This window comes from Megachile rotundata, chromosome 5 (assembly GCF_050947335.1).
Source record: "Megachile rotundata isolate GNS110a chromosome 5, iyMegRotu1, whole genome shotgun sequence".
Taxonomy (NCBI): domain Eukaryota; kingdom Metazoa; phylum Arthropoda; class Insecta; order Hymenoptera; family Megachilidae; genus Megachile; species Megachile rotundata.
Genome location: NC_134987.1, coordinates 15,446,724 through 15,459,350, shown reverse-complemented (window position 1 = coordinate 15,459,350; position 12,627 = coordinate 15,446,724). Strand labels below are relative to the sequence as shown.

At 34.7% G+C, this 12,627-nt stretch overlaps 1 protein-coding gene across 1 annotated transcript; it reads right to left on the bottom strand.

The window, feature by feature from the left end:
* Nucleotides 1-10,582: 10,582 nt before the first annotated feature.
* Def1 (defensin 1) lies at nt 10,583-12,284 on the bottom strand. Its single transcript, XM_003702659.3, has 3 exons — nt 11,915-12,284; nt 11,033-11,210; nt 10,583-10,822 (listed from the first exon to the last, which is right to left on the bottom strand). Exons 1-3 carry the CDS (start codon nt 12,186-12,188, stop codon nt 10,783-10,785), a joined length of 492 nt encoding a protein of 163 aa, XP_003702707.3. The 5' UTR covers nt 12,189-12,284; the 3' UTR covers nt 10,583-10,782.
* Nucleotides 12,285-12,627: the final 343 nt, after the last annotated feature.

The window sequence follows — 12,627 nt, the reverse complement described above, 5'->3', positions numbered from 1 at the left end:
AATATATCGTAACGACACGTTAAACGCATTACGATCATGAAGAGAACATTGTGCTCGCTCGATAGATTCTTCGATACCTACATTTCATTGCGAATGTAATTACTTTTGATCAAAATGCACGATTAATTACACCGATTAATCGCCTCGTTTGATTTCCAACTAAATATGTTTGACACAACGGGAATCGGGTTAATAAATAGAGCACAAGAGGTAATCCAAGTGGAAATTTACAATATCGAATGAAATTTTGCGGAAATTTAAATTCTATGAAAACGTGACGTTTATCGATGAAATATTTGTATTCGTATATTGGATACGCTTAATTCAGTGGAATTCTTTTATACGGCTACTGACGGGCTGGAAAACAAATATTGCGGTGCTCCCGCCATATTCGTTTCTGCTTATTAAATGATTGACGCGATTCGATGCCGATAAATGTACCGTGGAATAACATTACGCCGGTGATGTGAAACGCGCAGTTTGGGGGAAATGTACTGTCTTTTACTATTATCGGAGTCTCGATATATGGCCGTAAGCAAACTTGAAGACGTAGGAGGAAATTTCGGAGGAGAAATTTTCGCTAAATTTGGATGTTCTGTTTCTTTAGATTTTTATATACTTTTTTATAGATTTCTACGATTCTATATTTACGTTCATATAGATTTCTACATTTCTATAAATTTTTACGTTTCTATAGATTTTTATATTTCTATAAATTTTTAGGTTTTTATAGATTTCTATATTTCTATAAATTTTTACCTTTCTTTAGATTTCTACATTTCTATAAATTTTTACGTTTCTATAGATTTCTATATTTCTATAAATTTTCCACATTTTTATAGATTTCTACATTTCTATAAATTTCTATGTTTCCATAGATTTTTACACTTCTATGAACTTCAATGTTTCTATTGATTTCTACGTTTCCATAAATTTCTATGTTCCCATAGATTTTTACTCTTCCATGAATTTCTATGATTCCATAGATTTCTACACTTCTATAAATTTCAATCTTTCCCCAGATTTCCACACTGCAACATTTCTAAACATAGCCTCCATAAATTAAAAAATTCACAAACTTCCAAATTTCCAAACTTGTATCTCGTAAAATTTGTAACACCAAAAGTTTGAAGGCCTGTAAATTAGTAGTTTACAACCCATCAACGTTAAAAATTTGAATACAATTTTAAGGAAAACTGTCGAGTAGAACGGAACACACTTAAGAATGTCTTCTTTTGTAAAACTTGTATGTAATGGCTCATAAAGGGCTTACTTCGACGCGAAATCCTGCCAACTTGGAAAATTCTATCGTTAAGTTCTCCGGATACGACGTCTTTGTAAACTCGAATCACTTTTACCCCATTTCACTCGATCTTCATTGTAATATTGTAATATTACTTTGGAAAATGGTTCTTTTACCTCGTAAACCGTTCGTTTGTATCTCGATGGTCGAAACGATGGATATTTTATGAACTAATTTTATGATTTAGTGGTTTTTTTAGGAGGATGTTAGGAGATTTGTGATTTTGGGAATTTTGGTAATTTGGGGAATTTGAGGGTTTTGGGGAATTCGGGAAATTCGGGGGATTTGGGGAATTCGGGGAATTCGGGGAATTTGGGGAATTTGGGAATTGGGAAATTTGAGATTTGGGGAATTTGGGAATAGGGGAATTAGGGAATCGGGGAATTAGAAAATCGGGGATTTAGGGAATTGGAGAATTAGGGAATCGGGGAATTAGAGAATGGGGCAATTAGGGAATCAGGGAATTAGAGAATGGGGGAATTAGAGAATGAGGGAATTAGGGAATCGGGGAATTAGAGAATGGGGGAATTAGGAAATCGGGGAATTAGGGAATAGGGGAATTAGGGAATTTGGGAATTAGGGAATTTGGGAATTAGGGAATCGGGGAATTAGGGAATCTGGGAATTAGGGAATCGGGGAATTAGGGAATCTGGGAATTAGGAAATCGGGGAATTAGGAAATTTGAAAATCTGAGAATTTCGAAATTTTTCGAATTTGAAAATTTGAAAATAGAAAATTTGAGAATTTAGAATTCCGAAAATTTGCAAATTGAGAATGCCGCGTTTTCAAATAAATACAATTGCTGCCCCAAACTCGTTTAACGAAATTCACAATAATCGAATATTCCATTAATCAAATTGTCCAACAAAATTGTATCGTTAACCGAATTTCAATTATATCGAAATTCTGTGTCGGTAAATTTCGTCAATTTTCAAGCAACAGAAAAGCAGACAATTGTGATCGCGCCGATTAATAGGTCGAAATTAATACTCGACCACCGAGGTTAACCGAGTGTGCCAGTTAATCTGACGATTGGTTAACCGCCCGACGCAGCTTTATTACGACCCCTGTCTCACTATGAATGGAATATCAATCGCTGGAAAACGAAGGGGGGATTATCCTGACTTACTTTATCCTGATGCTTTGACTCATCGTCGAATAAATCTTTCGACTTGTCGAGCAATTTATTGCTCCTTTCAACTGGCATAAATTTGCATTACACAGAAACGTCTCTCTTTACATTCTTCACTTTTAACAACAAAATTAAGTGGTTTAAAATTTATGGATAACATTCTATAAAGTTACGTAATAAGATATTATAGAAGTCTTTCATTAAAAAATTTGTTGGACAAAAATTTGTTAAAAATATTTGTTATAAAATTTACATATTAACATTGATTGATTATGTGTAATATATTAACAGTATCACATACTAAGACTGAAGCAATTGAAAAATGTAGTGGATAATATTTTTATTTTTACAATGTCTTGTTGTATTTATTTTCCATATTTCCAAGCAATTAATTCGAGTATTCTCAGTTAACTACAAAAATTTTTAATAATACAGATATTAGATCTGTATGGAAATTTAAGAGCCACCCATATGGGTCACAGGGCAGTCAAAGCGAATAAATTTTTACACACAACTACACAGTAATCCTTCAAACAACATGCTATTTGCAAGCTTTTCGACAAACAGTATTTTTACGATAGAAGAAGAGATCAACTACCGAGATATTGCCAATTAAAAAAAGAACTTTTAGATAGTTACATATTCTACAATAACAGCCATTTCATCTGAAAAAAGTAAAATCAATACACCAGTACAATTTCATGTACCCCATTTTGATTGAATTATCTTACATTTGCGAGGAGTGATATATTTAATATTAGGAAATGATCAATTGAATGAGAATATTAACATCCTTTGTCGAGACAGATCACACGTAGAGTATATGACGGAATTATTCAAAATTGCAATTTACCTCATCAAGTTTATATCAACTCTCTACCAAACTTGTCCAAATTTTAACGCAATATTTCCAGGAATTTCTACATTGCCTAACATGGACCAATCGTGCCAATCAGACCGTGCAGATACATTCAATTGAAGCGATCAAATTGCAGGTGAGCGGTGCTAGCCTGCAGCGGTCGATAGGTTAATAATCCTATTAATCAACTTGTAGAAATTGACTTTCGAAAGGAACCATTCTGCTATCAACTGATTCGGTGAAACATTTATTGGGTAAAAAAAAAATCTGGTCAGTTTTGTACTTTCAGAGTGGAATTTTGGGGATTTTGGGAGATTTGAGGAATTCGGAGAATTTTGGGAAGTTGGGAAATCTGGGGAATTTGGAGGATTTGGAGGATCTGGAGATTTTAGGGAATTTAGGGAGTTTGGGGAGTTTGGAGAGTTTAAGGAATTCGGGGGACTTGGAGAATTTGGGGAATTGGGGAATTGGGGAATTGGGAATTGGGGAATTGGAGAATTGGGGAATTGGGGAATTGGGGAATTGGGGAATTGGGGATTTGGGAATTGGGGAACTGGGGAATTTGGAGATTTCAAGGTTTAGGGACTTGGAGATTTGGAGATGTTGAGATGTTGAGATGTGGAGATGTGGAGATATGGAGATGTGGAGATATGGAGATGTGAAGATGTGGAGATGTGGAGATGTGGACATGTGGAGATGTGGAGATGTGGAGATGTGGACATGTGGAGATGTGGACATGTGGAGATGTGGACATGTGGAGATGTGGAGATGTGGAGATGTGGACATGTGGAGATGTGGACATGTGGAGATGTGGACATGTGGAGATGTGGACATGTGGAGATGTGGACATGTGGAGATGTGGACATGTGGAGATGTGGACATGTGGAGATGTGGACATGTGGAGATGTGGAGATGTGGAGATGTGGACATGTGGAGATGTGGACATGTGGAGATGTGGACATGTGGAGATGTGGACATGTGGAGATGTGGACATGTGGAGATGTGGACATGTGGAGATGTGGACATGTGGAGATGTGGACATGTGGAGATGTGGACATGTGAACATGTGAAGACTTGAATATTTGGAAATTTCAAGACTTGGAGGTTTAAAAATTTGAAGATTTAGAGATTTGAAAATTAAAAAAAATAAAGATTCAAATATTTCATAAAACTTCCCCTTCCATATACATCCACCAAATTCTCCAAGTACCCTAAACCCCAATAAGTACCCTAAGTCCACAAAGATATAGCTTCCAAATCAATACCGAACACTTAACCTTCTCCAACTTCCAACCTAATCCCCATAAAAAAGTTTGACCAAAAGCTAAAAGCCTGACACATGATGCATGTACGTTCTCCAACATTTCCGGAAGCAGGTCGAGACATCGGATAAAGGAGTTTTGGTGGTCGTGTCGTCGGAACGAGTGACCGGTTTGGAAATAATGCGAGCGTAGGAGTACAGGTCGGTTCGGTTGGTACGCGAATTAACGCTGAGGAAATCGGATTACGTCGTGGCCCACGGCACCGCCTGTCTAGTAACTCTTGCATTAGCCTGCGTTCGAGCAAATTGCGTTTATCCTGGACCGAGCAGGACGATCAGCCTCGAGTGCTCAGCCATGGTAAATTGCTAATTCGCGAGTCGCAGAAACAACGTGGTCGCTGAAATACGCGGGATTTCGGTTGATGGTTACTGGAACTCTGATCCTTCGATGACCCTGTTCTACTTTCGGTGATAAAACTGATAATTATACGAGCTCATGGATTCACGATTCTGTTGTTAGTCTTTCGGACACTTTTGACTTAGCATTTTAAATTTATCAAACATGATAGAGATAGTATGTTTATATTTCATTCATTGGTTTTAAACTTTGGTTAGAAGACTATTGATTATGCTGGATTGGTATAGTTACAATTTTATTATTACTGTTGAACATATGAAGACATGAACATATGAGGGCATGAACATATGAACATATGTGGATATGAACATATGAAGATATGTGGATATGAATATATGAACATATAAACATATGTGGACATGAACATATGAAGACATTAACATATAAGCACATGAACATATGTACATATAAACATATGAACATATACACATATGTGGACATGAACATACGAGGACATGAATATATGAGCACATGAACATATGTGGACATGAACATATGAACATATTTATGAACATATGTGGACATGAACATATGAAGCATGAACACATGAACACATGAACACATGAACACATGAACACATGAACATATGAACATATGAACATATGAACATATAAACATATGAAAACTTGAACATATGAGAACATGAACATATAAACATATGAAAACTTGAACATATGAGAACATGAGCATATGAACATATGAAAAATTCGAACTCTAAAATTTTAAAGATCTTGAAATGAACTTATTCTTCCAAGACTCCATTTCAACCGGAAATAAGTTCCATCCCATTTAAAGATCTCCAAAGTGTAGAACTGATCGTTGCCCCTCGAATGTGACAGTGATCTTCCATAAGAATAGAATTCTGTGACAATGGATTATTCGGATTCATAAATCATCCGATGCTCACTGAACGATAAATGGCTGAACGAGGACCGAACACGTTTCAATTCTCTGTCTGCCTATAAAATTTCATCGTCACCGGTGTGTAGTACTTTATATGGTTCCCTTGAGGGTAATTAAGGCATACGATCGTTCGCTAATATTCAAAATTTTATCTCTTGGGAATCCTTCGTTAATGACCCCTGATTCACGTTCAAACTTTGCGAACAAGAAATATTTGAAATTTTATTGTGTCTCAAGAATCTATACATTTTCTTTTTATATTCAAGGTTATAGAAGTTGAAGTCTGCAGTAAAATGTTTACTTAAATTTAAATTTATTGTCAATTTCCATTTTGTGAATTGTGGTCAGCCATTTTGTATATTTATTAAATATCATTATTCTAATTGTATAAAAATGTTTCGTCTACAGAACTGAGCGACAAAAAAGTAACAAGTAGAAATTTTATAAATACAAACAAGTTATTTTAAATAATTTGACTTGTTCTTGCAAAGTTATATAAATGAAAACTCGTGGAGACGAATTTCTTCGTGATCGAAGACGCCATTTCCGAGACAACCAGATACGAATGGGTTTTGAAAAATACGATTACTTTCAGGCGATATTTCATTGAGGATTTGCTGCTTTTCGCAGCGAACAATTTCGATTCGCAGCTGCGTTTTTTCCGCGACGAGATTGTCATTTTTTTTGGTAAATCTACAGCTACGGGAGCCAGGTCAACCATAGCTATATTTATCGAACGAATTTGCAAAAATTGAGCGATCCGCTGATACGAATATTCGATGCTTGTTCGTTCTCGCGAAACAACGATATTTTCAAAACAACTTTTATTTATTCGAATAATGACAAAGAGGGACGGAAACAATTGCGTGATTCATTTTTATCGTAAAAGTAAAGAAAATCGTGTTTGAAAAATATTACGGTGACATTGTTGCAACACGGTGCAATCATGGTTGACATAAAGCTTGATACATCGCACTGATTGACAATTTCTATAATTTTATATTTAAGGTTTCCATGTTTTTCATATTTGAGATTTCAATATTTCCACACTTCAATGTTTAACGTTTGAAATTTTTATACTCTTAATTTTTTAAATTTTCTACTTCACATTTCTAATTCGTTCAATTCCCAATGCAATCCAAAGCAACCCAGCGGTAATATAACGAGAGTCCAATGTTGCAATCCCACCAACTTCACCCCTACAAACTTCAACTACAATAAAACGTTGCAAACTTTCTGAAATGGAAAACGCATGTCCGTCAAAGAAATTTCATAAATGCTCGTTAGGGACGTATCAAACGTTTCATATTCAATTCTTTTCGTTATTCCATTCATTTCCTGCAAACTAAATCATTGCATTTTTCGAATTCATACGATGGTAATAAAAAACGTACCATTTTTCCCTCGCAGTTTCACGCACAACTGTTACGAGTTGCTTCAATAAAATTTGTATTTTCTATTTTTGCAAAGAATTTCTTCCCTTTAATTTTTAATTTCACTTCGCTCGAATGAAAACAGGAAAAGGTATCAGCGTTTAGTTGCATTTGGTAAATCAATGGCATATAAAAAGCAAGCGTTTTAGGAAATCGGGCTTGCAGCTTAATGCTATGGAAATCACGAGACGCAGTTTATGGGAGGAGAGAGAAAAAAATTATTTCCCTTCGATCCAGGTTTTTCCACGAACGAAGCGTTTAATTCTAGTGGTTTATAATTCCACGTATCTTTAAAATTCTTTTAGTAAATCACTTTTTACTTCCATTCAAAATTGTGGGTCTAAATATTTTTATTTTTGATACCTTTTTATATTTAATATTTAATATATTGAATTTCATATTTAACATTTTGTATTTCATATTTAATATTTTGTATTATTGTATCGTTGCACATAATTATTATCAGTAGTCAATTATTAGATGAACAATACTTTTACTGTGACACCAATACTTTTATTTGAACGATATTTGTTTAGGTTAGTTTTAACGTTCTCGTGGTTGTAGAGGTTATGGTTGCCGGACTCGAATTGTGCATGTTTAAGGCTTGTAATAATTTCAGTAATTTTAGTAGAATAATTAGAATGAATGCAACAATTAAATTTCGAAACTTGAGAATTTATCTTAGAGTTAAAAAAAAATTGTAACAAAAAAACTTAAAAATTTAAACACGACAGAATATACAAAACCGAAAGCACAGAAAATTTCAAGAAGATAAAAATTCAGTCCTATAAAATTTTAACCTAAATTTGTTCAGTTCCAATTAGTTCCACCGAACGTACCAAAGAGAAAGAGCCTTAAAAATGAAGAGCCTTAAAAGATTCGCAAAATAATTAATGTTTCAATCAAAAACCGTTTCACTCCATCGGAAGACGATCCGAATTACAAACACGGGTCAGAAATTGTATCGTTTTTTCAGTATCTTTCGCAATGAATCTGAACTCGTCTCGATGCCTATCCAGGGTATCCATTCGTCCCGGACAATTGACCGGAAGGCAAACGTTTCCAAACAGTCGGGTCCAGTCGACCCGGTTATTCGCGATTCAGTCCGTGTATCCGGTCGCCGAATTATAGCTGAAGAGGGCGAATATGCCGGCACGGAATACCGCGGAGGAAATAATTTTCGACGAACACGTACGAGCCGAACAAAGATGAAAAGCGAGCCACGAATATGACTGACATCGAGCTATATCCTGGCGATCTGCATGAACGAGAAGTGGCGAAAAAAAAGGGACAGAGATGAAGAGAGAAAGATGGAAGTATGGATCGAAAGAATGGTGGAGGAAGAGAAACCGGGAATAGAGAAAGATAGAAGAAGGTGCTTTAGAGAGCCAGAGTCCAATTTTTAATGAAAGCGTGGAAAGAACCATAAGTGCATATAGTGGCCGCATTTGTCCGCTCCTGAAGGGCTCTCCACGCAGAAGAGTCTTGCAGGACTATCATGGCCGGTGAGCTCCGATCCGGTTTATACCCAGGCTATACCAGGCGGGGAAAAAAAGATTCCAATAATTGCTGGTCGAAAAATATCGACAGTAAACTCTCTCGACCCTTTAATTGCACACCGAAGCACAAGGCATATTGGTTTTCCAGTCGTGTTCTCTCTTTCGTACACGTTCACTTATCAGTAGCGTTCTCCGTCCGTTTCGTTCGTTTCACGGTCTTTCACCCTGTTTCAAATGATCCTTGCGAACGGCATCGCTTAGTTTTTACTACGATTAGTACGCTGCGATGCTCACGCCGATGATATTAGACTGGCGATGGGCAGATTCAAGGCATTAGCCTGCTACGGGAGAATCTGCTCCCCTAGCTTTCGTCGAGTACCTGTTTATCACTCCTTCAATCTTCGAATTTTTACTCTTCTTTTAAATGTACCGTTTGTATAATAGCTTTTAAGTCGCGGTTATTAAGTTTTGAAATTTTTGAGCGGTGGAAGTTTTTAATTTGCACATTCACCTAGTTTTCCATTCAAATTCATAAATTATGGGGCCAATGAACAGTCGAGGCCCAAATGACAAAATCAAACATAAGTTATGAATTTCTTTAGCTTATGCTATCTTGTGAATTTTATATTTACAGTGCATGTAATTGTTCAAATTTGTCCCACTTGAAATTATAAAATCTTTCAATTTGCATATCTGCCAAGTTCGAAATTAAACAACTAATTTGCACATCTGTAAGCCTCAAAAATATAATGCTTTTAAATTCGCAGATTGGTCAAGTTTAAAATTCTCAATATTTTAAATCCGCAGATTTAAAAATTGCAGATAGTGCAGATAGCAATATATAAATATTGACTCCATAGTTTGACCGATATTTTATTAATTGAATAGTAACAGCGTGTGAATCGAATCCAATAATTGAATACAAAATGGAAAACATTCTATGATGGTTCGAAAAGTGAGAATTAACAGGAAACTGTAGAAGCAATTTATTTTTTTCTTTATCACATATTGAAAAGCAATATGTTTCGGTTATAAGCTAAATGCCCGTTCGTTACTGGTATTTAATGTGCAGATATTTTGCGTGGCAATTTGTTTCGCGATTGTTAATTGAACGAATACGTGTGAGTGTTTTATATTGATAGAATCAAGGGCCGTTTGTGATTCTTTGATGAAATGTGGAGCAGTTATCGAGTTGGAGTGCTCTGTGTTGCATCGAAATATATTCAAAAATAATATACAGTAGTTTATAATTATGAAATAATATTGTAGTAGAATTTCTTTATATATTACACAAATTTTATAGTAGATTTTTCGTAGTAAAGTGAATTAAGACATATTTTTCTAAAAGAGATGAAATATATAATTTTAATTTAAATAAAGAAAAATCACAGATCATAAAATGGCCTTTTCTGAGACCATTCAGTGAAGCAAATTTATTTTCCTATTGAGCAATCTTTTTAAAATAACTTATATGAAAAGGAAGGTATCGAAGATTGACTCATTGGCTAAGGTTGATAAGTTGAACAAATTGAATGAAATAATGTGTTCATTGCGAAAGGTTTAATCGATTTTCATATGCATCATTTCTTACCAACATTCTCCTATCGACAGGCAAATAATTGAATTCAATTACTAATACAATCATAAGTTTATTTATTCACCTGTATGAGGAATAAAACTTATGAATGTTGATTTTTGTTCGTAAGAATTTTCTATGAAGTCAGGACTTTCTATAGTTCCTTATAAGACTAAGAAAAAATACCACAAATTGAAGTTTCTGTTTAAATTAAATTTTATTCTGAACTTAAAATCGTACATGAGGTATTATGGTCGTCATTAAATAATATAATAAAGAATCTATCGAACGTCAGAAAGAATTAATGTTTCTCGATAATGGCGGTCTGCTTTCCACCCCCGTTGTACACAGAAAGGCTGCTACGTGTGAAAGGTGTGTGCAGATGTGAAAAATTGAATTTAGCCGAAGCGTTTGTCCCAAAGGTCCTTGAAGTTGGTTCTGAAACAGAAAAGATCGATTTTCTTTACACTCTTACGAACTCTTGTAGGTAATATTTAAATTTTAATTTGGAAAGGTTATTTAGATTATTAAATTTAATTTAGAAAGATTGTTTAGAATAGCAAATTTAATTTGGAAAAATTATTTAGATTAGTAACTTTAATTTAGAAAAATTATTTAGACTATTAAATTTGAAATTTCAAAACTTACTTGCGGCAAAGGCAGACTCCACCTTCGCAACGACCTCCAGCTTTGCCCATGCTCAAACAATTTGCAGCACAAGCACTGTCTCCGACGACTCCTCCGAAGGAGAGCAAGTCACAGGTCACTCTTCTGTGCCTGTCAGCACGTTCTTCAACTTCTGGCACAAAGACTTCATATTCATTTTCTGAAACATCAAGGATAAAAATTTTAAACACTGTATATGGAGGCTCATGAAGTACTTTACGTTAGTTATGAAGTATGAGGGAAGGTTTTGTATGTATTTGAAGGTTTGCAAGTTTGGACATTTGGAAATTTGGGGGTCCCAAAATTTAGGGGTGTGGAAGTCTAGGATTCTAGAGAGAATTTGGAAATTTGGGTGTTAGAAAGTTCAGAGACTCAAACATTTGAGAATTTGGAAGTTTAGGAGTTTGGAAGTTCAGGATTAGGAAGTTTGAGGATCTAGAAATTTGGAGATTTGGACATTTGCAAGTTTGAGAAATTGAGGATTTAGAAATTTGAAGATTTGGACATTTGCAAGTTTGAGAAATTGAGGATTTAAAAATTTGAAGATTTGGACATTTGCAAGTTTGAGAAATTGAGGATTTAGAAATTTGAAGATTTGGACATTTGCAAGTTTAAAAAATCGAGGATTCAAAAATTTGAACATTGAACTTATTCTGAGAATTTACAAATTTATAGACTTGTACTTTCGGAATCTACAAACTTCTAGATTTGAAACTTTATCGCTCTGAAAGTTTACAGATCTGCAAATTAAGGGCTTTAAGAAATTAAGAATAGAGATTCAGAAAGATTTGGAAAGTTCAGACTTATACATTTAATCCTCCAAGACTAGAGGTTCTCAGTTTCCAAACAAAAAATATTTCTTACCAACTGGTGCAGCCATAATGGCGGCAAGGGTCATAAGAACCAGAGCGGCGAGGAAGTAGATCTTGACCATTTTGGTTGAAGTTCTCGAGGAGACTTGTGGAGGAACCGTCGAAGTTACCTTAGAATAGTCTGTGAAGTGACTGATGATGGATCGTTGTTCGGACGCTTTATATACAAATCTTCTCCTGCTGACTTTGCGTATGATAACGTTTCGGTGAACCCCCAAGCAAATATGTGCACAGTTGCGGTCATAGGACATGATTTTCCGGTTCATAGTGAAATTGAGAGGAACTACTAGCACTTGTGTTATTGTTGAAATTTACAATTAAATTAACAATACTTGTGTTGAAGTTACTATGTGAAAATATGTGAGACAGAAAATATACGAAAAAAAATCTTAACTAAATATCTGAGATTATTTATAATTGCATAAATCTTTAGATGAATAAGTTACTTATTTTGTGGAGAATATTTACTGAGAATATTTTGAAATTTATACGAATATTTAATTAAAGTCATACACTTTATTTTTTTTATACAATATATTATACAATTATTGACAATTCAATGATCCACATCATATATTTATAATTTCGATATGCAAATTTTTACGTTATTTCATGCATAAAATTTGACATACTCGTTACATTATTTTCATTTCGAATATTATGCAGTAATTGTAATTTCAAATATGGACATTGTGCCATATTTTA

Bases quoted from the DNA above. Each gene is read 5' to 3' on its own strand.
- Def1 (XM_003702659.3), bottom strand. From the start codon at position 12,188: ATGAACCGGAAAATCATGTCCTATGACCGCAACTGTGCACATATTTGC. The intron at 11,211-11,914 runs GTAAGAAATATT...TTGATGTTTCAG, and splicing joins CATTATGGCTGCACCAGTTG to AAAATGAATATGAAGTCTTT. The intron at 10,823-11,032 runs GTAAGTTTTGAA...TTTCTGTTTCAG, and splicing joins GGAGTCTGCCTTTGCCGCAA to AACCAACTTCAAGGACCTTT.